The sequence below is a fragment of the Pseudonaja textilis genome, chromosome 1 (genome assembly GCF_049901715.1).
Source record: "Pseudonaja textilis isolate UNSWEBS1 chromosome 1, rPseTex1.2, whole genome shotgun sequence".
Classification (NCBI taxonomy): Eukaryota; Metazoa; Chordata; class Lepidosauria; order Squamata; family Elapidae; genus Pseudonaja; species Pseudonaja textilis.
In genome coordinates this window covers 271,535,149-271,563,013 of record NC_141990.1, presented here as the reverse complement: position 1 = coordinate 271,563,013, position 27,865 = coordinate 271,535,149, and the positions used below count along the sequence as shown (strand labels likewise).

Here is a 27,865-nt window from a genome sequence, read left to right as displayed (position 1 = left end):
ATGATAGGTTTCTACACAGCTGTTTATGTAAGTCAGAACTTTTAAATAAATGAATATACTTTTCTTCATACTGTAATTGTCTTCCCATCGGACATAAGTTCCTCTCACCAAAGACAAATGGCTTCCATCTCAATAGCCAGAATTCCACTTCCCAGCTATCTCATATATAATTAATATTCTGCTCTCTTACTTCACTTTTTTCTTTAGCCCTTTGCAAGATGCGCTCCTCAATAGTGCCTTTACAAATCAGTCGATACACAGTGACTTGTTTTGTCTGACCCAATCTGTGAGCTCGATCCATAGCCTGTTGATCCACTGTTGGATTCCAGTCACTATCGTAGAAAATGACCTGTCAGGACATTTTTTTAAACAAGTTACATATACAAAATTAACTCAATCTTACAATTCACTATAGGGATTATGTTTAAAATTAGTCACAAGGATACTGGCCTATTTATTGAATTTTTAGGATGAAACTTTATTGTCTTAAAGTTAATACATGGAAGATGCAAATAGTTACACATCTTTTATTTTTTCGGCTATGACATATTTATGACTTCAGAAAAAATTCAAGGCAGATCTGTGATTGTTGTCAGTAAAGAATTTCTATCAGTTCAAAAACATGAATAATGGAAGAAAAAGAAGGGCATATGACTATGATCTTTGGTGATCACTTACTGGTGCGAAAGATCACCAGAACATTACTTATTTCTTCACCTTGAAGAAGGTAAAGTTACTTGGAACTAACAGTACAAATAAACAGGAGAAAGGAAGTTATTATAGCTATTTCTTAGATATTAAGCATTTTGTTATTATGTTGATTCTTCAGGTTCTGCGAGAAAATGTTGAAAAGTTGTTCCTGCTTGTTCATCACAAGCCAAAAAAAAATCTTATTTTGCCTTAATATAACTTGTAATAATATAATAGAAATGCTAAAGAAAGAAGTGTTATTACTGAAAACTGGGTAAACTGAATGCATAGATGTCCTCTGTGTGGCAGTGCTTTTCATATTAAAATTCTCGTTTTTAGTATTGGTATAATTTGATACTATCATTCACATAAAACTATAGTAGAAATAATATGCTATTACACTAATGAGATTAATTCCAGCTCTTATCTGGAAAAATCTAGGTCTGGGCCCTTAATTAATGGGTGCAGACTACTTTAATGTCAACTGAGCGCAATTATTGAAAATTATTGAACCAATCTGTTTACTTACTGTGTCAGCAGCAGTAAGATTAATGCCTAAACCACCAGCTCGCGTGCTTAGTAAGAAAACAAAAATATCATTCCTATTGAAAAGGAAAAGAAACAGAGCTGTAATAATCACTTTACTGCACAAGCATTCTTGCATCATGACAGCCAGGAATCAAAATATTATATATATTTATATTTCTTCGAATAAAACAGTATAGGCTAGAGTTCTAAATATATGTAAAAAGGAGTAAGCTCCATTTAATGCAGAAACAGATTTCTGCATCAATTATGTACAACAAAGGTCGGCAATGATCAATTCTAAGGACAAGTGATTCCTAGATCCATTTCTGTGACTCTAAAAGGGCCCACATTTTAAAATCGTGTTGCAGCAAAATGAGTATTTTCAACAGTGCAATTTTTTAACTTCTGAAAACCCAATTAGGAAAGAAAACACTCAGCAGAGTAAATGCATCTATTCTGAGCAAATATTCTCTCCATCTCAAGTAATAGTTTAAAACAATAGGTTTAACTCAAATAATAGGTTTAACTCCTCCTGTGATTTTTTGTCAAATTTTACACTAGATTGAAAGCATATCCTAATACAATGGATTATTGTAGTGTCTTTCATTAATTGCTTTATAACTTGAATTCCCATGATGAAACATACTTTGAGGGGGGAGGGATTTTAAGTGTTGCAAGCAGCACAGTGACATTGCAGTGATATCAACAGAGTGGCTAGTCTGAAATGTTGGCTCCTATGTTTCCACATTATTTATGGTTCTGGTGGAAAATTCAAGATACAAAACATTGTAAATATGCTAAGCCAGAGCAAAATACATTTATTTTTCTTATTTTAACAGTAACAAAAATGGGGCAGGGGGGGAGAAATGCACTGTCCAAATCAATTGTCATCAAGTTTTTGTGGCAAGCTCAAAACAACAATCTTGAACCTTGAAATGGAGCATTTCAAATTTACAGCAGCATGAAGTTAAAATGTTCCTCATGCCACTATTAAAGTGGTTATGCAACTACCCTCACTAGATTGCTCTGTGGATCTTGGCTGTATGACATTTTTTTACAAGAAGTTATAGTTCTGTAAATCATATTTGTTAATATGCTGACAGTCCTCTCCTCCTTTTCAGAGGCTCTCAATAGTCACAATATTCATGTTTGCTGTTAGAATGACTGTTAATGTAATAAGAGGCTCTCAATAGTCACAATATTCATGTTTGCTGTTAGAATGATTGTTAATGTAATAAAAGTGGGGAAAGAAAAGCCCTTTATATGTTAATGAAATAGAACAATGAGCTTTAGCCCATTCAGCAAAATAGAAAAGTCTCAACACAAAAATGTTATGTAAAGGGTGGAAGCTTCTTCCTTAGGAGTTAGGTAAGCACTTGTCAACACATTATTACTATATTTAAATAGGAGGAGGGGGAACATACCTGTTCTGAAAGTCAGCTACCATATCTCTTCTTTCTGAAATTTTTGAGGAGCCATCTAGCCGCATATATGTATGCTTCCTATAAACCATATATTCCTAAACAACAAAAAACAAGAAGCTCCAGTCCATTTGAAATTTGTAATGCTTATAGTTGTCCCTAGAGAATGGAGCTGCATAAAATATTATGAGTACAGTATCTGTGTTGGGAAGTAACACTTATTTTAAAAATGTTCAAAATGAAACCTCACTGCCAAGAACACAATAGTTTTTATTTTGTATTTTATGTACTTTAAATGAATGATCATAGAAGATAAACGTGTTCTATTGTTTGAAAAAATCCTTCAATGAAAACACTCGTATTAATGGTGTTTAGGGTACATTTAAAAACATTTTTAAGATCAAGTTTATGAAATGCTCATATTTTAAGTTACCTAAACCAAAACCAGAACCCAAAATAAAAACAAATTCTTATTTAAAATCAAAACCACAAGATTGGACTGAAAATAATGTTTTACTTATAAAAGTAGATTTGCTTTAAAATTATCCATTTTAATAATTAACTTTGCCTATAAATAAAACAGAATACTGGATAATATATAGGATTTCACTGACACAGCTAACCAAATTTCTGCCAATTGAAGCTGTTTTTTATTGCTACCATTACCAAGGACCACGACAAGTACTCTTCGTGTGCTCTTTTCCTAACACTCGAATAAAACCTAGTCATTTTCTTGTAAAGGGAAGGTATGTATTTGGTTCCTGGAGGACCTGAGATACTGGCTAAATAATTATTGCATATCACCTAGCAAATATAAGTTTATAAAACTTATAAGGTTGTCTGATTACATAAAAACTCTGAACAACATATATTAAAATCAGAAAGAACCAATATAACAAATTAAAGAATTAAGAGACTCCAGAGAACAGGAAAAAAAACACATTCAAATTTACATGTAGAATCAGTTAAATAGTTCATTATATGCCCTAAACCACAATCTGATGGAAAAAACAGATTTTAATTTTAAGCGGAATCAGGGCAGAGGTCAGATAGATCTCCAGGGGAATAGTGTCCAGAAGGTAGGCACTGCATGTCAATGTTTAGTTTTACAGATTCCCAAAGTTTTTATCACCTATCAGAAAATATGTTAAGCTTTCTCTGAGGAAAGAGGAATTTATCTTAAATGAGCTGAATATGGGCATGGAGTAAAGAAAAGGGACGAGGCTAATCAAGACTTAATGTAGTATCTTAGCTCTTCTGCAATATCTGGACCAATAAATGCTTAGGCTATTGAACTTTTTTAAAAAAAACATTTAATTATTCAGGATCTTAACAACAAAACAGTAATTATACTGCTTTAAGAACTTTTGCCAAAATAATGGAAAAAAGAGATACCAATAAAATATTAATAGAATGTTTCTATTAAAATCACTTGAACCTCTTTTCACTGAGCCTGTGGAGCAGAAGCGGTCACTGTGACATCAGAAACACTAATCTTGTAAAATAATAAAATCCATCTTAAGTGGAAAAAAATTGTTTACTGAGGCAACTAAAACACTGAGTCATCCTCTGATCCACTGGGAATGACAAAGGCAATAAAATCTGTACACTACCCAAATATTCAACTCAAAGATAAATACCTGAATGTTCATCAAAGCAATTCATTTAGAACACAATCCATTGGCTCTTTAATAAAAAGAAAACAGCCAGGATTGAATATATGAAACGTAGTTATGGTTACAGGTCAATTTACAACGATAATTGAGCAGAAAATTTATGTTGCTAAGTGAGGCAGTTGTTAAATGAATTTTGCCCCAATTTGCGACCTTTCCTGATACAATTGTTAAGTGAATCACTGCAGGAGTGAAGTTAATAACATAGTTGTTAAGTGAAGCTGGCTTCCCCATTGACTTTTCTTGTCAGAAGATCGCAAAGGGTGATCACATGACTATGGGACATTGCAACCGTCATAAATATGAGTCAGTTGCCAAATGTCAAATTTTGATCACATGACCACAGGAATGCTGCAATGGTTACAAGTGTGAAAAACGGTGATAAGCCTCTTTTTACAGTTGTAACTTTGAACAGTCACTAAATGAATGGCTGTAACTTGAGGACTACCTACCTATACTATTAATCCCACTGTAATAGCTACCGGTACTAATTCTGTCCTAGAAATAAGATAACTCTGCTCATAAATCACTATTCTTTTCCTGAGCCATGAAGTCTAACATTCCCACTGGAGAGGTGATAATCCTACCTCCAATAAGTCAATCATCCGCGTCATCTGAGAGTAGATAAGGACTCTGTGTCCTTGAGATTTTAGCCTTGTCAATAGAACATCAAGAGCATAAAGCTTTCCACTGTCTGTGATCAAGCTCTCTTTGTCTAAAGGAAGAAAGGAAAATATAACATGATTTTTGTCCTGTTACATATAATTCAATTTGGTTTACTAAAATCACGCCTTAAATCTGGAGTTAGCCTTCAATCAGTGAAAAACCTTCTATCTGGGGAAGGTTTTATCCTTTTGACCCTATTTGCTTATCTGCTTCCAGTAAAAATGACTTCTGTGTGTAATTTTTCAGTGTAAAAATATACATTATAAATCAAAGACCTTTTGTTTTCTGTACAATACTTGTAATAGTTAACAAAGATAATCTATCTGCCTTATGACACAAATTTGTATTATTAAGTAATGACTCAGTCTGTCTTCAGTTCATTCAAAGGAAGAAGAATTTTAGCTGCGTTAAATCAAATTTGACGGTCAAATTAGGGAGAAATTAGGCTTTCTTTGTGCAAAAAACACCATTAAGAATAATGTAAAAATAGATAGTCAAAAATGCTAAAATTTGGCTTCCAGCAGTTGCCTTCCTTTCATAGTGGTCTGCAGGGCACAATGGGGTCAGTGAGGAACTAGCTAGCTCTCATAGTAAACAGCCTTCAGTGAAGTTGGTGCTTTTTATCGAGGCAAAAAGGACTCAGACACTTCCTGCCATTTAATCTAAGACCATTTTTCTTTCAAAGAACAGGAAAGGCTTTAAGAGATTCCCACAGTGATCGTAATGGGGAACAGTGATTGAGAGAGAAGGGGAGAGTTAACTGCAACAGCAGCTGTTTTGAGGCTCCCCTGGATAATCACTGCAACTTTGCAGCTTGAGTTAAAAATCTACAGTATACTGAATTGTTCTTTGATTCAATTTCAACACCAAGCATAATCCCACTGATACCTGAATTTAATTCAATACTACTTCTTTCTTAATAGTTCTTTACAATTCTCAATAAACACCCATAAATTACCTTAATATCAATTTGTTCTAGCTTAGTATTCTTGCTGTTTATTTTCTTTTCTCTGCAGTTTTACTATTTTAGTTTTGTACTACAACTATGTTTTGAAATATCACGAGAAAATATGGCTGGAGAATTTGTATAAAGCTTGTATTTTACTCAATGAAACAGAGATAAGACCTCCCAATGTACACTATTTAGTGTAATGTACTAATGTATTTTAACAGAATTTGTTAGATGGAAAAGGTGCTACCAACCTGATGCCTGATATTTTGTCTCAGTTAAAAAAAATACCATCCAAAATGTGCCAGCAATGAATTAGAACTAATATTGTGCACCATTTTTAAATTTTTCTTTTTTTAAGATACATTTATTCCATTCTTGTTTTTACATCTATGATCATTATTCAAACCCACTTATTCCCAATTCACCTTAATCAGCTATTATATATTCATTGGTCTGCACTGATTAAAAAGCTGCAGGAGTAATTTGACAATACAAAAAAACATAACAAATTTATTAACGTATCAACCTTTGATCTACTAACATTGGTATGTATGTGAATGTGCATCAAGAAATATCTCTTTTCAAATTCATTGTACACTTGCCCAAGACAATGTTTATTCTATATAAAGCTTTGAGTAGACTTTGGCATGGAAGGACAGAGTACAAATGTCAAAATAAATAAAATGGAATAGAATGAACTGCATGCTGTTTTACAATTCATCTGCACATACTGATACATGTGCATGTTAGAAACAAAATACACCTTTATTTGTTCTACAGATTTACCTGCCAAAGATGAAGAAAATACTCTATATCAAAATCCTTACTGACCACAATTTAAAATAAAAATAAAATGGCAGGTGCAATTCATCAAGAGCAAAGCCAGAAAACGGGATAAACTGGAGCACAGAAGAGTGACAAAAGAGTTATAGTTTCATAATGGTAATGTCAGAAGAGAATAACCTATGAAGTTATTTTCATATTTTTCCTATCCTTATAAGAAGCCTCTCCCTAAAAAAAAAAAAAATCATTTCCTAACTTAGTTATTGTTATGGTATAAGCAATAGTTTCTTTTCTTAGCGATAATAGTATATGCTGAATTACAAAACTGAAAACCACCTGGTATCCTGATGAAAGACCAGCCGTTTGGAGGTTTGAGCCCCAATAGTCCTCCTGGGGCTTCGGGAAACAACCGAGAGCATCGTTTTAGCCAGCTAGTTGCTAATTCAGGCGCTCCATAAAACACACATTGCTTTGCATCAAGAGTTCCTCCTTCTTTAAGTGCTTTACGTTCATACTCTGCACTGCGATCATTGCAATAGAAATCCAAAGGAACAGCTGTTACCTGTGAATCAAAAGGCTAAAGTTATTCTAGATTTTATGGGAAAAAAAATCTGACTGGTCCTCAGAAACAGAATGCAGAAGCAAAGTAATTATGAGATAATTGAATGCCCTCTAGATCTTTCAAGTGAGAGCTCAAGCAAGAGATATGACAAAATTAACTAGATTAAGGCTTAATAAAGGTATTTTCTTTTTTTATGGAATTTTTCATTTGATGCTTATGAGATTTCAGCATCTAATAAGCGAACAGAATCCAAGAATATATATCTCTTGCTTATAGACCTTATAATATACTAAAAACTACAGAACAAAGAAAAGAGTTTGATGAGCAACATGTTAAATAGCAAGATAATAGCATAAAGTGAGATCTAATAAAAAGAGAAGAAAATTATTTTGAACATAAAAGATGATAGTGATGGGAATACTGAGTAAAATTGCATGAAGCCTAAGAGGAAGAAAGGTTTCAGGAATGACATATGTCAACACATTGTTTCCTGAGGAAAATCTTGTTATTCAACTAAGAATACTTCAGTGATTTAGGATCCTGAATTGCTCTGCTCAGTTCTGGGTAGGGCCATAGTTTTAATATGACACTAATTCCACTTACATAACTATGATTTGAGCTGAGTATGAAACAGTCAATAAACAGCAAGAAATCTTTGTCTTGGCTGCAATGAACTTTCTAAAACCCAACAATCTTACGAATACAAAACTTTTGTAAATAAAGTACCAGCAACACTGCTCTTATTATTATTATTTATTTATTGCGAAGTGATCATACGCTATTATGCAATCTTTGGGAAGTACTGATCTATCTCCCAGAACTTTGCAAATACTGTTTTAATTGACCTGTTTGGTTCTTACCCTTATCTTCCAAGGTACCGAAAACCTGGCTATTCGCCCAGGTCCCAGGGTAGGGTGGTAACAAATTTATGCCATTTCATTTGGGGGACAGGGAATCATCTGTTTCTCTATTTTACTGTTCTGAGTAATTATATAAAGCACCCAAAATCATATAGAATCAGCCGTTCTTTAAATCTCTGTAATAAATAAATAAGTTGGAACAAAAGTTTATCTTCCTGTACTTACAACTTTCTTCGCTGACAACTTCAGTGTAAATTATTTAGCTAAAGTAAATATATTGCCAACACAGGAATCTAACTTTATATCAAGCTAACCATCTTGGACCATCTCCATCATTTTAATCTTTGGCTAACATTCTGCTTCATCCAGATAGCAGCAAACAGCAAACTCTCCAAGCTGAATAGTTTCCAGATAAGGAATATGTTCCAGCAGACAATATTCCAGCAGATTGCTTTTATTGAAAACACACACACACACACACACACACACCCCTCTCTTATCTCTCTTTAACAGGCTAAACAGCAAGTCTGTGATATCATCCTGTACAACATGTTATTGTTCCCAAACACATATATTTTCAAAGCTGAAGGCCAAAACAACAACAAGATGGACATAAGATTCAATGACAATGATAAAGAGAACAGTGGAAGTTGCAATCAGGACTATCTATATGTATATATTAGCCAAGCAAAAGCAGAGTATGTTTCTCATATAAAACTCTGTTATTCATCAAAAGTTTACTAACAAGAAAGGAGTCCCTTGTTTATATGTCATAACACTGACATAAACACTCTATTTGAGAATACTGTTCTTTAAATTATTCAATTTTACATACAACAAAATAAAGGACACTAATGACTAGAATTAAAAGAATTTATCACATATCATTCAGTTATTTGGATAAGAAGCAGAATTCTGATACCTTCTTAAGTTCACAGAAACATGTTATGAAGGGAGATAGAAGAGGTGAGCATTTATTGAAAATTAAAATAAAGAGCCAAAGTTAGGTGGGCAATTTTCTTCTCCTATTCCAAATAATGTATGGCAGAGATAATCAAAACAGAATGCAAGAGGGGCTCACATGTGAAATCAATAACTGAAAAAGTGATTCTGTCAATTAACAGAATAACAGAGTCCTTGGAGGTGTTCCAGTACAACCTTCTATACCTATAATATTTCAGACAAATAATTGTCTAATCTCTTCTTCAAAATCAATACGTTAAAAAAAAAACTACTCACAATCATTACTGTAATTTATTATAATAACGGAGCTTGCTTGATTTATTTATTTATTTGATTTCTATTGCTACCTTTCTTAAGCAACTCTGGATGGCTCATGACAGCAATAAAAACAGAAAATATAAAACATAAGCATAAAGCAATAAAATGGTAAAATAATAAAACAAAAAACCTGTGTCTTAATCATCCCTTTAGGATGCTCTGGAGCTAGATCCAATTATCCTTATTCCATTTTTTTCCTGTCCTATCCCAATGTCTCAGTAAAAAGCCAGGTCTTCTGAAAGGCTAAAAGGGTAGCGATCTGCCAGATGATGTGGAGGGGGGCTGTTGCATAGGTTAGGGGCAACCAGAGAAAAGGCATACTTCCAAGGTCCCACAAATACAATACCATTGAGGCAGAGTATAACACATTTTCATTAAAATTGAATATAAGCTCCAAATGAAAAAAAAAAAAAAATTACTTCTGACTCTAAACCCAGGACTAAAAAAAAAACTTTACAGCATCTGACAATACAATGCAATACTGCCATCTATAGCTAAGAAATTAGAACAGCTTTCATAAACTGCATTAAGAACACAATTTTCCAACTGAACAAAGCTATCCCATTTTTCACTATGAAAAAAAGCATCATTCTTTTCAACATCACAGTTTTTTCAACATATGTGAATGAACAGAGATTACATCTGAAACAGGAATGCTCAAGTGTTTGCTCAAGACAGGATATAAAGAATAATACATGACCACTCATCCAGTGACCATTCAAAATAACAACAGTGATGAATGATACCTATGACCAGTCCTCAAAGTTACAGCTGTCCCAGGTACTCGTGATTTGGGTGTTTGGCAACCCACTTGCACTTATGATGGTTACAACATCTTATGGGCACATCCGGTAGGCACTTCAACCTTCCCAGACCGCTTCCCACAAGCAAAGTCAATGGGGAAACTGGCAGGGAAGATCACAATTTGCTCAAATCCTCATCCACCTGGCAGCAGCCACCTCCAACCCTGCCACAACCTCAAGGGGCATTTATGCACCCCCACCCCTGCCTGGGAGTAGCCACCTCCAGCCTGGGTATAATTGAGGGCCACTTGTGCACCCAGCTCCTTCCTTCTCCATTCCATTCTATTCATGTGTCCCCTCTAAATGGAACTAACCTTCCAGAGCAGATTAAGGACTTCAATTGTATTGACATAAAGACCTAACTAGGTACAATGTTAAATGCTTCAATCATAAAAATTATTTCAGGAATTGATTCAAAACTGTCGTAGCAAACAGACAGAGATAACATGTGAATTAAGTAGATACTTTTTAGATTTTAAGAATTATTAACAACTTCAATGATGATTGATAATAATTAGACACAGACACAAGCCTTAAAAAGGATCCTGAATCTTATAGAAATTTGTGTGCACTATTTTCCTACTTTGCAGAAGTTAAAAACTTAAGATACTTAATATAAACTTCTATATTTGCAGCTGTGCATAAAAACATGACTTCAGCCATAGTCTTTACACATGCTAACTTTACAGTTTGCTGCCGAAAAATGAGCAAATTATAACTTAGCTGAGTATCCCAACAAAAGTACCAAGGGTCTGTGAGATTGTTATGAAAAAGGTCAGCCTATTACAGAATGCCTTCAAAAAAAAAAAAAGAATGTCAGTATCAGAATGACTGCAGTACCCTTAAAAAAAATCACATAGTGACCTCTATATGGCCTGTCTGAATGGATATTCAGAGCAGGAAGAGGAACATAAAATGAACAAAAGAATGAGGCAGCTGTCTTTTGAAGAACATTTATAAGTTTATATTCTGAGATTAAAAGCGCTGAACGTAGACAATTCCTCACATAGAAATATTTCAAAATGGGTTCAGAAAGGGCTAACAAAGACTTACCCGTGGGCTCACAATGGACAGAAAGGACGGCAGCTCTGTGACTTGACAATACTGTTTCCATGAGGTAGCTGGCTGTTGATGAACGATGTAATCTGAGTGGCCAATTACTGCTTTACAGTGGCTTGCGAATACAAGGCCCTAAAAATGATAAAATTCAAAAAGGTTTCCAAAATTTGGACAATGTTTTACTACAGCAATTCTATTCTAAGAAATGCCAAAAATGAGTAATGACCAAATGGGTTCATCTGAAGTATGAAACGTTTATCTTGCTCTGACATTCGAAGGCCACTGGTCTCTGTTTATATTTCTTTTTTTATAGGAGATGAAGAGCTCCAAAAAATGGAACAACATTACAATACAACATTCCTTAAAAAAAAAAAAACCTGATAGGAAAGGTCTTTGATACAACATGCAGTTCTGATTGTTGCACAGAAATTAAATACAATTTTAAGAGACATACTTTTAGTACATATGCATTAAAATAGATAGTAGGGAGTTGTGATTCTTAATGTCATTCCATGTGCCTTGGCTCCCATGCTCCAGGCTGCAAGGGAGCATGACACCTAAAGGATGAATACTGAATATTGAAACAAGAGTTGTAGATCAGATTATTTAATTCTGAGATTTCTGGAATGCCTTAAATCGATGAGTAGGGAAAAATTTAAGATTGTTAGAGGATATTCACTTTAGCAGGAATTCCTGATGGTTAGTTGAATTAAAAGTATTTTCCCTTGCACAGAAATGAAGATGTCACACACCTGCAGCAAAGTGCAGCTGTGCAAGTTGGGTGGGGAGAGTGGGAAGCTGACATCCAGCACAAAATCTTGATTCTTCAGATATCGAGACTGATGCTGGTCTTCTTTTTCTGGCTCTTTCCAGAATCGAAAGTGGTGGAGCCTGTAGGCGGCTTTCAGAGACAGGAAAAGAGCTAACCATCTGGGGAAAAGAAGTATACATTCACACCTTTTGAACAGAAATGCAACAGTCAATTTACAATCATTTGTATAGTTGGTTAGAAATTAAAACAACGCTGAAAAAATATATATTTTTGACCGGTTTTCACACTTACAACCATTGGAGAATCCCCATGATCAAGTGATCGAAAGTTGGAAGCTTGGCAAATGGCCTGTATTTATGACAGTTACACTGTGTCCTATGATCATGTAATCACCATTTGTAACCTTCTCAACTGGTTTCCAACAAACAAAATCAATGGGGAAGCCAGATTCAGTTACCGATTATATGATTCACTTAAAAATTGCAGTGATTTGCTTAACAACCGTGGCAAGAAAGGCAATAAAATGGGGCAAAACTCACTTAACAACTGCCTTGTCTTCCAACAGATATTTGGGACGAGCTACACAGTTTGCAGTAGTTATTGTCGTTGTTAAGTCAAGTATTAAATATATGCAAAAGGGGGTGGAATTATTTAATGAATCATTATTTTTAAAACATGAATATAAGAGAACAGCTATTTTGGCATAACGTTTAGCCATTCAATCTGCCCTTTAATTCTAAAATCCAACCAAAAGTTATATGCATGTGTTATAAGCAGAAAGGTGATTTTAAAACTAGCAAATAGTGAATGATTAATATTGTTAAGCTAACATATAGTTCTATAGAGAACAACAGTACATATTTGATAACAAATAGATGCAGAATGGTTTAGCCTGACCCAAGCAAAAGCCTGGAAGCTTAATTATTTAAAAAGAAATTATGCAGGATGGTTTCTTGTAAGTGTAAATTATTCCTTTTTTGCTAAGATCTACAAGGACATTAGTGCACAACTGGTATAATTGGCCTACATTCATGCTATACACATATTTGTTCAGTTTCAAGAATTGATCATTCAAATACAACATTTTAAAGCATAGGAAATGAGAGTATAAATGATATCCAGATATTGGTAATAAATATTGTTCATGCAATGGGTATTTCTCCCCCCACCCAAATTGCAATAGACTGTATTCATTTTTTTTTAAATTTATTCTTACAATTACTTAAACCAAATATGCCAATAGTTCAAGATTTCTCACCTGGCTAGGTGTCCTTTATGCATGAGGTTTGCCAATTCTGCTGGAGAAACATCAATAAACCGTAGGAAAGAGAAACAACTCCCTTTCTCAGCACCTGTAACATATAATAATGATTAAAATGGGCTCCTGCCTCATTGACTTTATAAAAACTGTCTTGTATATGAATACCTGCATCTCTCCCTTGTCTCACACTTTTTATCTTTCATCATTAAAACAATCTATTGCTTAAAAGACAAAAAAGATGTAAGAGGGAATATTAATTACAACTTTGTCCCAGTCAGTTACAGGTAGTCCTCATTTAGTGGACCATTCACAGTTAGGACAGTGATGAAAAAGTAATTTTGCAATCAAGCCTTGCATTTAGGACATTCTCAGGTCTTTAAAGCAAAAGAATGATGAAGAAAAACCACAAGCCCAATTGTGGCTTCACTTAGTGACTGCTTCACTCAACAAGTTCCTGGTTCCAATTATGGTAGTTAAAAAATATCTGTATTGTACCTTCTCTCTAGAGCAGAAGATCACATGAGCCTGAGATTATTATGAAAATTAAGGCTTTCTGAAAATTAATGTATTCTTGTCATTTTAGGCAAAGTGATATGAATTAATTTAATCCTAATGTTCTCCCAGTCCATTAACTTACCTCTTCTATGGAACAGAGACTGTTGAATGTAGTCTGGTGCAAAAGGAGAAAGTAAAAATTGCAACCACCTGGAAATTAATTAAGATTTAAAATCTTAGGATGTAAATATTAATCAAATTGAGTTCAAACTTGCTTTGTCACCTATTCTCACTCTAAGAATTGTGGGATATTGTTGTCTTTAGGTTATTAGCCAGAATCATTCTCTTGAGATGCCTGGAAGTATATACTGTGCTCCTATTCAGCTAAGCTATGAGCCCACTTTAGCATAACATTAGAAGGGGCTGAAGGAGCTACAGATCTCTAGTTAAGAGCAATAATTGAAGAGGTTCCCCTAACTCTATAGGTTGCATTGGAAAAAAATCAACAGAATATAATATGGCTTACCTGTCCCGTGAATGGTTAAACACCCTTATCTGCCCGTGGCGATAGAGAAACTTTGAAATCTGATATGGCTTTAATGAAATGTGAAAGGGGGACCATGTTTCTTGTCGCTCAAAGAGCTCTGGATGATTGCAGACCTGTATGGAAATGTAATAATTATTACAACAACAACAATAATAATAATGTCATATTTTGTGATAAAATTACAAAAATAATTATTCGACATTTATTTGTTTAGAAAAATATAGGAACAATTTTCAGGGTTTATTTTTTTGCTCTGCTTTTCCTCAAAACAGACACATTAGCACATGATTATTTATCTATCCTCATAGTTACTCTGTAAAGCAGAACAGGATAAGAGATAGCTATTTTTTCATCAGTCAGTGCCAGTTCAGTCACAAATAAAATATACCTTATCAGTAAAAAGGAATAAAATAATGCAAAACAACAATAACATATCTAACAACATCATATATTCTTACTTCATAAAACAATAATATAAATAACCACTTATTGTACAGGAATCCATATTTATGTCCAGTATGAGAGGCTTCATAGAAAAACCTACAAAATCCTGATAAATTTGGGAATTCTTTAATTCTGGGGGGAATGTTGTTCAGAGAAGGGGACAGTAAAAGAGAAGGTTAACTTTTGTGTTCCTGAAGACAGCATCTCTCAAAGTAAGATCCCAAAGAGAGCCCTCTCTATCTGGATCTTTCTGAAAGGGCCAATAATGCTGAGAGCAGTAAGATATCTAGGTTTTGGAGGTGACAACCAATGCTTTAAATTGAACCTCAAAGCCAACTGTCAACCTGCACAACTCATAGAGTAAAAGTATTAAGCCATTGAAGCAAGAAGTGGCTGCAAATTCTTGATTCTCTGCCTTCTGGAGACTGTAGCTACCGGATGATTTTCAGGGGCAGCCACACATACAGCAAACTATAGTAATCCACAATTGAGAGGTTGGATTACAAAAGGAGCTATCAATCCATGAGATTCCCAATTACGAATCAATTCTGAACAAGGCAGTGCAATCTGTCCAGATACTGGGCCACAGTCACTCAGAGAACTTCACAACCAAATTGAAATCTAAATGTGCGTCTTTTCAGTCATAGTTCAACATTTAACCACTAATTGTTGTAAACAATTTGTAAACTATAATTTGCCACATACATTCTTTTAGTACAGGCCTTCCCCATTCTTATACAGTATATTATCTTGCCAAAATACTCAATTTTCCAACAGACTATAAATTGTACTACACAAAGTAGCAATTTTACCATTGCAAATTATAAAACAAAGGAGGAAGGGCTTAAGTAAGTTAACCAAATGTAACCTGTTAATCATTCATTACAGAATGTGGGTAAAAGCTACAAATGTTTTCTTGAGACAAGTGTTTCAGAATGATAGGCTTTCCTAAACTCACCTTCCTGAACTGCATGACAAGGTTCATGAGGCTACTAGTAGTGTTCTGGGCTTGCTGAGTTGTGCCCATGGAGGATTGTAAAAGGTCATCAATTGAAATCTTATTCTTCAGAGCTTGATATAATAATTTCTGTCGACTGGTCTGCTGGCAATACATAAGAATCTCGATCTAAGAGAGCGGAAAATAGAGTAAGCTATTGGCAATAGAACATTATATTAAATCCCAGTTCATAAACACAATCCATAAGTAATCTTGGGGAATAAGTTTTTCCCAGAAATCTTCATTGTAATGTCAGGGATGCAGAATTAATATTCCTAGCTACAAATATACAGATAGGAAGAACCCTGTCAAAAATCTATAGAATATTACTATATAACATACAGTAATGAGATGTAAGAGTTCTCTTTAAGGAAAAACTGGAATGATACTTTCAAAGTTACTTCTTCACAGCTTTGTATGATTTAGCCTAGCCTACAAGTGACACGTTTTTGTTATGGATTTGTGTATCATACTTTATGTTCATAAATGACTGATACATTTTCTGAAGGTTACAAAATAAATTGACTCAGAAAAATACAAACATTATTTGTACTATTCAGAACAGGATACAGGTATAAAGCCAAGGAATATTCTCAGCTATTGATCCATTTTGTTCATTTGACTGATTTTTGCTCCCTCTTCTCTTTCCACAATTCTTTTATTACTCTTATGATTTTTCTTGCTTCTTAATTTGCAGAATTGGCTTGCTATTATTCTCATTACAAACTTTACAATTGTGAATCCTTTTCAAAGTATTGGGACATCCTGAGGATTTTGTACGAGGTTTATGTCCAACTTGGGAGGTGGTCAACTAGTGTCAATTCTGTTGACCTTGCCCCACTTTTCTCCCCACTTCAGTAGAACAAGTGCAAAATATCATATATCAAAATGCATTCAGTTCATGGATCAAGAATTCCCTAAGGGTATCATTTATGTATTAATCATCATGTGTGACATTAAAAGATCAAAACTGTGCATATATTGGATAAGTTAAAAGTTATTTAAAAAATTAATTGTGTAAAATATTACCATTGCACTGCAATGACAATCACTGCAAAGTAAAATCAAGTACCTAACAAACACTCAGAAGTAGTACTACCATTACTACAGTCCTGTCCAGAGCACTGAATGCTTCTGAGTTGAAAGGATTAGCTGGTGACATCACTGTCTTTGATTTTAAGTGTTTACTATTCCGATTTATTAATTTTATGGTCAAATATATTTATATATGCAGATACACAAGGTCTGAAAGTAGAGAAATATTATCATTTCTCTAAAAAAGATGGATCCCAAGATGCACTTTGGTCAAATGATGTACTTTCTGCCAATTTTCCCCTATTGCAATTCCCAGAGTTCCCTGGAACCAGTTTTCAGGGGAACTATAGGGGAACTATAAAATAAATGAAAATAGCTTTCCCTTCTTCTTTTTAGAAAGCAGATTATTTAGCTGAAGGGATATCTAGCTCAAATCTATTAGATATTGAATAAGCATTTTTAAGAATGCTCATTTCACATCAGTTAGAAAAATCGCACAATGATGTATAATGGGGGGAAAAAACCCACGAAGACAAAAAAGTTTATTATTTTGATTGGCACCTTGTCTGACAATTCGTTTTCCACATCTTTCTTAATTCTTCTCAACATAAAAGGTTTCAGGATCATGTGCAAACGTGACAGTTGATCTGAAATTGAGAGAAAAACAATCCATAATCATTTACCTAATGTTGAAAATGTTCTAAGTGATTGGCTCAAAACTGGAAAAAGAATCTGCCATAGTTATATACTCGCATTTTATTTACCCTATGAACAGAACAATAGTAACTAGAATTAGAGCAACTGGAATTGAAATTGATGGAAGAAACATCAACAATGTCAGCCATATTGAATATTCTACTTTGATATCTGGAAGTGAAGAAGACTTAAGAAATCTTAAGGAATCTTATGTTGAAGGTGAAAAGGGGTGCACAAAAGATTGTCTATTGGTCAGCATTTTTTTTTAAAGTCCCAAGATTATGTTGACAGGTTATGCCAACACAAAGCATGTTTGCAGGGAAGACACTGAACAATTTTATCTTCCTAGGATCAAATGTTCATGATTATAGCCATGAAAAAAGAAACAATCACAACTAGGGCTGAAAATGGGAAGATCTTGTCTAAACATAATATATAGTCAAAATATTAATATGTCACACTGACAATAAAGGTATATATTATCAAGATCATGGTTTTCCCAACAGTAAACGTGGTTGTGAAAGGTGAATAATCAAAACAGCTGAACAAAGAAAAACAAATGTCTCTGAATTGTGATATTGGAGAAAATGGTTGACAATATCGTACACAGCAAGAAGCAAATCATTCAAAATAGTAGCTCAAGTAAAACTGCTCACAGAAAGCACTAACAGTGAAGTAAAGCTTATTTTGGACAAAGCAAAAGAAAGGAAAGGGACATTGGAGAAGATTATATACTTGAAAAAAAACCAAAAACAGTTGGAAGAGAATTAACGTCCATTGGTTAATGAGGGGTCAGAAGTGGCTGAAAAACCATCAACAACTTACAACAGAGCAATGAGTCATAATTATTAAATATTACTGTAAATATTGGCAGCAGTATATTTGCAATACTAATTGCGGCAGAAGGTGAATGGAACAGCACTATTACATGAATGACATGGTTATAAACTTTCCATGGGCATCTGGTTTGCTATTGAGAGATCGGAACAATAAGCTATCTGGGCCTTTAACTTTGATTCAGTGGAGTTCTTCTAATGTTCTAAACAACCTGTAACAACTGGTTAAGACATGTGGGCAATTCTGCTCAAGTTGTAGAATTTGAATGCAAAGTATATTGAATCATGCATACTCACTCTCATCAATGGCAGATTTATTTTCCGCATGGCTTTCAATATCTTTAGAAAACCATTCATTGAACTCTTCATGGGAGTCAAACAAGGTTGGCATAATGAAATGAAGCAAAGCCCAGAGCTGCAAAAGCAAAGAAGTGTGATAAATAACTCACTAACTAGTACATCTTAAAACTCATTTCCTACATATATTGAACAGGTTCAAGGACATTTCTTTCCAAAAATGTCAACATGAGTCAATTTGACTGATAATTCAGAAAACCTTTCAGTAACGATGACAGTAAGCACTACATCAAAACCTAATAATAGATTGAGGAATGCCATTTTCTGAGCATCTTTGGACACAAAGTAAACAGAAAGAGGTAGGCAAGACTATAAGAATTCACATTATACCTCAGTCATATGTGTGAAAACATTAGATTTCTACTATTTATAGAAACCAATGAGAAAAAAACATGCATACCTCAGCCATAGTGTTTTGGATGGGTGTTCCAGTCAGCAATAGTCGGTTTCGACATTGGAACTGAAGTAAAATTTTCCAGCGGACACTAAATACCAAGAGATTTTGAAGAAACTGATTTAGCAAGTGGCAATAAAGGAACACATTGCTACTTTTGTGTTTATAATGTTAATTCATAAGACCTCTACGAAAAATAAAATATTATATGGATTTTACTTCCATTTAATCTGTCTCTAAAAGCGCTTCTAAAGTGTGATACGAACAATTTATACTGTATTTTTCCGACTATTAGACGTAACAGAATATAAGACGCACCTTGGTTTAGAGGAAGATAACAAGAAAAAAATAGTTTTTTGCCCCCAACGTGTCCCATTTTTGCCCTCTCCAGTGTCCAGAAGCCCTCTTCAGGCCAAAAACGCATCTGTTTTTGGCCTCCAATGCTGGGGAGGGCAAAAACGGGACCTGCAGAAGCCTCCAGAGGCCAAAAGCGGGCAAGTTTTTGGCCTGCAGAGTACTTCTGGATGCCGGGGAGGGCAAAAACACAACATGCAGAGACTTTGGGAGGCCAAAAATGGGCCCATATTCACTGTATAAGACGCACAGGCATTTCCACTAACTTTTTTGGGGGAGGAAAGTGCATCTTATACTCCAAAAAATATGGTAAGCAGCTCAAATATAACTATAAAAGTACAATTTGTTCAGTCAAGTTGGGTCTTAAGCAGCACAGCCGATGGCACTCCTTCTTCTCTCTTGACTCTCTCCTGCAGGTGCTACTTCCTTGGCGACCTTTGCTTGCCCAGAGAAGAGCATCTGATAGCTTTTCAAAGCCACTACCCAAACAATGGGAAATAAGGAGAAACCTGGTTGTTGTAACTTCTTTGTTACTGGAAATAGTCCTGGCGGGGCCCATGGAACCTAACGTAGTCGGTGCTTCTACTGACTTACAACCTAACTACTTACAAAAAAATAATAATAAATCATGGAATCTTTCTAGCTATGAATAAAACTAAAATACATTTTAAAAAGTGACAACATTTTAACACTACAATTAATTACTGCATCTAAACTTCCTTTCTTCACCGGTAAAATCATTAAACATAAGATACCTGGAGCTACTCTTGAGTGCCTGTGCTTCATCCAGCACCATATATTGCCATTTCACCCGCTGAAAATACTTCACATCTTGAACTACAAGTTGGTAACTGGTGATAACCACGTGGAAAGAAGCATCCTGAGTATACAAAGTCTTCTGCAATCAGAGGAAAAAAATAAAGTGCCATGAATAAAATTGATTGAATATATACAATAATTTTAAAATCAGAATGAGCAGCTTGTTTCTATCTCGACATTTATGTTATCTATTTAAAATTCTGACATATGATTAGGCAGATTTTTATGCATATGATTGAAGTAGAAGGTTACAATCTTCATGGCAGTTCAATTTACAAGCATTCCAGCAGCAGATACTTCCTTCAAACATGGATTTCTCTTGACTGGAGCTCTGTATTCTTATTACACCACAAGATGAGGTTAAATCACTAAGGAAAAAAAATCTATATGCATTTAGATAATCACTCAATTAGTCCTCAAATATATTTAAATAGTAAAAGCCAAACATTTTGCAAATTCTAATTCTAATCATTAGCCAGAGAGAACGAAATTCTCACATGTGAAGGGAAGACTTTATGTGTACATGAAAATAAGAGTTGATAGGGACAGTTAAGAGTTGGGGTTTTAGGACCTTAAATATAAATATTATAAGAAAAAGATGTAGGGCAAATACTGAAGGGAAGATAAACATTAAGAAAGCTGATTATTAAAAATATTCCCAAATCTATTACACAAAGATAAAAATACACTTATTTTTTAGTTAATTGAGAGGAATAATACCTGACTCCAGAATTTCCTGATCACTTTTCGGTCATTGGGATTTCCCCAATATGGTAGCACCTACAATATATAAAAAACAGCCCATATAGTACTTATTATTTATACAGGAGTCCTTTAGTTCTTTCAGACTTTTGTCATTCCTTGTTAATCAGATTTCTGCTCTTTTACATCAGGCTTCTGAACATGGCAGAAACAGAGTTAGGAGAATAGGAAGTAATATAAATCTACAATTTCTTTTAAGAACTTAGGAAAATTGAATTTATGGAATGATCATGTCTGCAGTCACCTTAAATCTTGGAACAAATCTGGCGAACTCCTGATGCCAGTTGTTTAATGTGGAAGCTGGTGAAATAATTAAAAAGGGGCCCCAGATGTTCTCTCTCTGGAAGCAAAAAAAAAAAAACTTTAATTAAAGAATGTTTAATACAATATTTAAGTAAATATCAAATATGATGAGTAAGCAAAGCAAAGCAATGCATGCAATTTATATTGATTTCTTTATTCATAAAATAAGATAAAAAAGAAGGGGAAAAAACCCTAAATAATTCTTTTAACGTAATAATTACTTTGAGGTAGGGCAGTAATATGCATACCTAGCAACCTTTGCTTTTTTTTCAGTGCAAACTTATATTTGTGTAACTCAGGATATCTAATGTGGTATAAGTGTGGCACAAATCTCTTCATGGGCAACCTAGGCTTGCAGTTCAAAACAGAAAAAACAAAGGCAAAAGAAGAATACTTTTGAGTAAGGCTGTAATAGAGATAAAAGTCTGGGGAGGATCAATTAGCCTCAGGAAGCATAAGAGATGTTGAGTACCAGAAAGGACTTTGAAATGAAAGAAATGAATGCCTCAATTCAATAATGCACACAGAAAGGAAATGTTACTACACGGTCACATTACATAGACATGGGCCTCATTTCAATCATATAATGTAGATGCTTGCTTGGAGCCAGAGGTTTAAAGCACAAAGAATCTACCTACCTCAGCCAGATGAGCTAATAAGGCAATACTCTGCACAGTTTTACCCAGCCCCATTTCATCTGCTAGGATACCATTGATGCCCTGAAAGAATGAAATTGAAAACTTCAATCTGAGTAAGGCATAAAAATAAGAATATATAGTACCTTGAAAATCAATTCAGTATTAAACTTCATCATTGTTTTCAAAAGACCATGAAATCATAGTTCTGGAAAGTTCTGTAATTTCCTTTCCAGAAAACATCTCTGAAAATATATGTGCATTCATTTTCCACAGATGACATTTTAATTTTAGGAGTAGAGACACAATATAAGTAACCTTAGTGCAGTCCTCTTTTTGGAGTCATGCCAAGAAGTAATTTGTTTTAAAGGTTTTGCTTCAAGAAAAACAAGCACACCTGCTCATAAAGGTTGGCTAGCCAGTTCATGCCTTTCAATTGGTAACCTTTTAATTTGCCATTGAAAATGGTAGGCTGTGGAATGTCCTCTCCTGCCCGGATGGAAGGATTGGCAAGGCTGTAGCTCTCTCCAAAGCCAGTGCCAGATTTATTGGCAGCTCGAAGTGCAGCTGCCCGGCTCTCCTTAGCATCTTCGTCAAAAGACCTGGTCTAAACAAAGGGGGGTTAGAGGGGTAATCTTACACAAAATTAGCAAGTCCAAATTCCAAGTTTACAGCTGAATAAAAACACATGGGACAAGATCCATCTTTTGTTTGTTAACTTGGTCTCATACACATGAGAAGGATAGAACTAAAGTAATAGAAACTAATACAGTCTGCAATCTTCGTCTTAAGTTTTACTCCTGATTCAAATTCTGAACTTGAAATACTTGATATACCTTATTATGACTACTCTTCATACAGTTCCAAGGGATAACATTCACTTAAAATCTATGCCATTCTGATTAACCTTAAAAAATACATTACCTAATTATGGACATCTTTATTTTTTAAGAATAAAACTAGTAATTTACAAGAAATATTGAAAAGTTGCTATGCCAATTCCAGACATTTTAAAATTTAAAATACTTTCCAATTTAATTATACTTTACTGTACACACTTACTTGGGCCTGATGAATTCGAAAAGCATCTTCAGCATTCTTCAAAGCCTGAACCTTGTAATAGTTACTATCTGATAATAAAGCAGAATTTGAAAATAAAACAAGGATTAAATTACAAAACTCTACTTATAAGCTATTCACAAATTTCTGAAAATTAACGTTTGAAATAGAGCTGAACAGATTGTTTGATTAACATGTTTCACTTATCCAGAAAAGTGCCTCTCTTTGTCTTACTATTTGTGCCTTTAATTAAGGGTTTCAGAGAGGCACTTCATTTGCAAGCAATGCCCCTCATTAAACAATCAGCCCTAGTTCACAGTTCAGGATAAGCATGCAATGTAGCAATGATAGGATTCTCTTAAATCTCACTAGGATTTAGTTTCATCCTTACCATAATCCTCTTGAGTAATGTTGACAACAACTCCTCCACCAATATCAATCTGCCTCTGGATAGAACTATCTTCAAGTTTCCTCAGAATTTCTTCCTGAATTCCATCATGTCCTGTATCTCGTTTTCGACTCATGAAGTGGGCATACAACTCCGTCTGGGTTATCAGGAAGTTAAGTTTTCTCTGCTGTCTTTTAGCCTAAGGTCATTTATAAGTGAATAAAATAAATAATTTCACAGTAAAGATTCACACAGAATAGTTTCACAACTGAGGACCTAAAACAATGATTTCTTGAATGATGGCTTTTGATGTATTGAGTAAAAAATACATCTCCCAAAATATCTTAACTAGCTGAAAGATCCATCCTACTCATTCTTGCTAATTAAAAACAAACTTATTAAAACTTATTATAAAATAGATCAGTCTAACTTTACAAAATCAAAAAATGAAATGTGAAGAGAGCACATTCAAAAGTTACAACAATTTTAACAGGTAATAAAACATACGATGAATCTTGTATTTTGCACTCTCAGAGAGGGGAAAAGAAAATCCTGTTTTTCAATTAAATAAGAATCCTAGTGTTTTAAATGTAGGTTCAGCTTGGAAAATTATGTCATGCATGCTAAGACTGCATATACATTTGTTAAGCAAATTTTAAAAATAATTTAGATTAATATTAAACTTATGACATGGGTAATATTTACTAGAATTTTGGAGTCTAGATTTGGACTAGTCAACATGATGTTCACAGGCAATAATATGCTTGTTTGCACAGTCCCAGGTATCTGTATCTATTCACAGGAACCTTGCCCTAACTTAAATGTATTTTCAGATTCATTTAATTAAAAAAGAAACTAATGAATGGGAAACTGGCAAAATGGAAACTAAATCCCTAGCTTCTAGCATCATCTTTATTTACAGAAATGTTTCTGGTTCTTACATAGATCCCTTTAGAGAATAGGAATAGTAGATAGGTACATCTGTCCAGGAAAAAAAAGTGGGAATGGTTGAGAGTACTACATGGAGCTAGAAAAAACCAAATTTGTCACTTTGTTCATGGTAAATGGCCGATCCATAAAAAACAAAGCCATACAATAACCATTTTGGGACAGCATTCAGAACCAGCCCTCAGAATTCTAAAGGTGCCTACCAACCCAAAGGATTGCCTTTCCTTCCCCTAGAAAATTGATTTTAAAATTCAGAATTAAATAAAAATTATAATCTCCAGAAAGAAAAAAAAAACAGTGGATACCGTATATTGCACTGACTCCATAGGACAAGAGCCATATTAGTCAATGGTGGCAAAAAATAAGATGTCCTGTGAGCTGCAGCTCACTTCAACAAAGGCATGCACTTCAGTTGAATCTAATGAAGTGAGCTGCAGTTCAAAAGAGTTTATGCCTTAGTGAAATCTGTCAGAAAAGGTGTCCCAGTCTGTCTGATTGTTTGCCGCAATGTCTGCTGTGTTAATATCTAGGTTTCATTCCCTAAATGAACAACTTACTTCTCTCATCTCCTCATCCAATTTGCGCTGTTCCAATGCCTCTTTCTCTGCTCTTTTGCGGTGCTCTTTTTCCACTTTTTCATATTTTTTCCAATAGAGAAGCATCTCCTTTGTAAGCCGACGTGCCCTTGGTAGAGTTTCCTTGCAATTTTTTTGGGCTTGAATAGCTGCTCGACGCACTTCTCTCATACATTGGTGAGCCAGCTAAAACAGAAAAGGGGGACAAATTACAATTAGGCAAGGGGAGAAAAACTGGCAAGAGAAGTTTATATTCTCAAGCCTTGCACTGGAAACAGTATTCTTGAGTATCTCCTAGTACCAGAGCTGAAATTTACAAATGCTGCTTTAATAATACTTTGGGGTCATATATATGAAATACTTTCTTTGTAAATGAAATCAACTTAAGATTAAAAACAGAAGTTTATCCTTCTGATGGAAATGGTGCTTTCTTCTTATTGGAACTAAATAGATTATGGAAGTTGAACTGGGAAAAACCGTGAGTACAGATATAGTTGTACAAATATATTATTCCTATTTAAAAATGACAATCACAGCAAATACAGATTCCTAATGAATTTATGTCTGGGTAACACAATGGACATGTGTGCCAAAAAAACCAAAATCATTCCAGACAAGACAGTATAATTTATCTTTCACTGTTGAGGTTCCAAAGGATCAGGTCCCATTCTGTTCCATTTTCAAAGAATTACAGGCAGCCCTCACTTGTTTAGCCAGCTTCACTGTCCGCTGTTCTCCTTCTTCGCCCAATTCAAAATGCATTTTTTGACCTTCAAGGACCACTGTTCCTGGAACTGTGATTCCAGGAGTGATTTCTCTTTGCCTCTACATAAGCCTATCTGTATACTAAGCTAATTATTAAAGTCTATTTGTGGATTCCTTGCCATCTGAGGCAGGCTGTTATAATACATAGCTTTGAAATTTTCTTACCAGAAAGTTTTCCTAGTGCCTTTGTTGGGTCAAAAAGAGGGCTGTGAAAATATTTACAGACCCCTCACATCCCAGACATAAACTGTTTCAACTCCTTCCCTCAAAACGACGCTATAGAGCACTGCACACTAGACACAAGAACAGCTTTCCCCCCGAAAGCCATCACTCTGCTAAACAAATAATTCCCTCAACACAGTTCAACTATTTACAAAATGTACACTACTATTACTGTTAATCTTCTCATCACTCCTTATCACCCATCACCTCCCACTTGTGATTGTAGGACTGTAACTTTGTTGTTTGCATCCTTACGATTTATATTGACTGTTTCCTAGTATGATTTGATTGTTGATTGAACCCTATGACTATCATTAAGTGTTGTACCTTATGATTCTCAACTCTTGCCATGTATCTTTTCTTTTATGTATACCGAGAGTATTTACACCAAGACAAATTCCTTGTGTGTCCAATCACACTTGGCCAATAAAGTATTCTATTCTATTCTATTCTATTCTATTCTACTTATTTTTCATTTTTAAGTTGATAAAAATATTTTTAATCTTTAAAATTCTGATGATTAAAAATGTTTTAAGTGCATTTTTAACCCTAACTTGATATTAGACCTTATCAATGCAATATGTTTTTCTTCTGCCTGGAGGTGTATTTCACTGTGCCATTAGTACCAAAAAATAGGTAATTTACTGTAGTTGAAGGACAAGGTATCAATTATTTTAATATTAAAACAACATTAAAAAAGCAATTTATTTCAGTCCCAGTATGGTACAAAATGTTGCATAGTATACCTTTCTGCTATTACTCAAGAACAAATTTCGGGCAGAGACTTTTTGCTTGTATGCCTAAAATGGGGGGAAAAGGATACAATATTATATCATACTATCACAATGAATTTTTTTCATACAACTAAAAATATCAAATATAATTATAAACTTGCTTTGAAGATGCAATGATGTTCATTTGAATTTGTTGCTTAAATCAGGGCCCCCCCACCCCTGGGCTGTGGCCCATTGCTGGACCGTGGCCTATTCAGCATTGGGCCACGTGAGTGGCTGGCTAGAGCATATGCATGCACAACTCAACTTGCATGAATGGCGGGCCAGTGGTTAATTGTGTGCATGCAAGCTAGCCCCCCATTTCAGGAAGTTGTGCTGTGTGCATCAGCCTGCCATTTGCGTAAGGCTGCGTGCATGCAGGCCTGCCACTTTCGTGGCCCAGTTCCTCTTTGCCCCCTCCTACTGGGCTGCCAAGCCGCAAAGGTTGGGGACTGGTGACTTAAATCACAACCAACAACCAAAATAAAATAGCTTTCCTGTCTTTTTCCTTCTACCAGTTTACTAGATTATGTAAGTAGAATACATTGATTCAGGGGAAATTGTTTATATATATAATTTGCCACTGGATATAATTTTAGCTCATATGATTTCTGTATTCCCAGTAGTAGTATATTTTAGTTTGCAGAGCCTACCTTGGGCAGCTCCTTTTTAGCAATGCTCAGCCATACTTTCCTCCGGCGTGCATTTAATTGTTCAATGGATAAATGCTTTTTCTTAGACCCTGGTGGAGGGGTATCGTGAGAAAACTTGGCAAAAACTTTGATCTGGTGATGATGACGTCGCGGTGACTCCTCAGACGAAATGTCTTCATCCCTTCTTTTCTTTTTTTTCACCTTTTTCAATTTTGCTGGAAGAGGACAACACAGAATATGATCAGTTTCCTTCCATAATCATTTGAATTCATACCATTAACTCATAGCCTATGAATGTATTCCATCCAATAATGGAACCAATTCAAAGTAACAATTAATTTCTCAATTCTCTATGAATCTGCAGGAAAAAGAAAGACTAAATCATTCAAATAGAATGACTATAAGCAATATCAAAATGTGAAAACCCTGTCATTTATAGTTTCTCTTTTAAGTGAAATGCTATTCAAATATTTGAGATCATAGTTAATAAAGAAAAA

General features: G+C 34.7%; 1 protein-coding gene across 2 annotated transcripts in view; it reads right to left on the bottom strand.

The window, feature by feature from the left end:
* The window catches only part of INO80 (INO80 complex ATPase subunit), a 53,526-nt gene that overhangs the window by 9,883 nt on the left and 15,778 nt on the right, over positions 1–27,865 (bottom strand). For both annotated transcript variants that reach the window (XR_015741033.1, XM_026710002.2), the window contains exons 7-30: positions 27,369–27,583; positions 26,689–26,742; positions 24,938–25,141; positions 23,436–23,631; positions 23,048–23,115; positions 22,383–22,592; positions 21,989–22,069; positions 21,292–21,387; positions 21,006–21,065; positions 20,222–20,364; positions 19,119–19,203; positions 18,659–18,776; positions 17,391–17,476; positions 15,756–15,923; positions 14,333–14,466; positions 13,949–14,016; positions 13,309–13,402; positions 12,031–12,208; positions 11,273–11,410; positions 7,050–7,275; positions 4,900–5,027; positions 2,643–2,737; positions 1,220–1,292; positions 191–349 (exon numbers count right to left, since the gene is read on the bottom strand). Coding sequence is in view for 1 of the 2 variants with exons in the window: in XM_026710002.2 (XP_026565787.1) it covers positions 191–349; positions 1,220–1,292; positions 2,643–2,737; positions 4,900–5,027; positions 7,050–7,275; positions 11,273–11,410; positions 12,031–12,208; positions 13,309–13,402; positions 13,949–14,016; positions 14,333–14,466; positions 15,756–15,923; positions 17,391–17,476; positions 18,659–18,776; positions 19,119–19,203; positions 20,222–20,364; positions 21,006–21,065; positions 21,292–21,387; positions 21,989–22,069; positions 22,383–22,592; positions 23,048–23,115; positions 23,436–23,631; positions 24,938–25,141; positions 26,689–26,742; positions 27,369–27,583 (3,077 nt within the window). In the remaining variant the exon portion in view is untranslated. The remainder of the gene's footprint in view (positions 1–190; positions 350–1,219; positions 1,293–2,642; positions 2,738–4,899; positions 5,028–7,049; positions 7,276–11,272; positions 11,411–12,030; positions 12,209–13,308; positions 13,403–13,948; positions 14,017–14,332; positions 14,467–15,755; positions 15,924–17,390; positions 17,477–18,658; positions 18,777–19,118; positions 19,204–20,221; positions 20,365–21,005; positions 21,066–21,291; positions 21,388–21,988; positions 22,070–22,382; positions 22,593–23,047; positions 23,116–23,435; positions 23,632–24,937; positions 25,142–26,688; positions 26,743–27,368; positions 27,584–27,865) is intronic.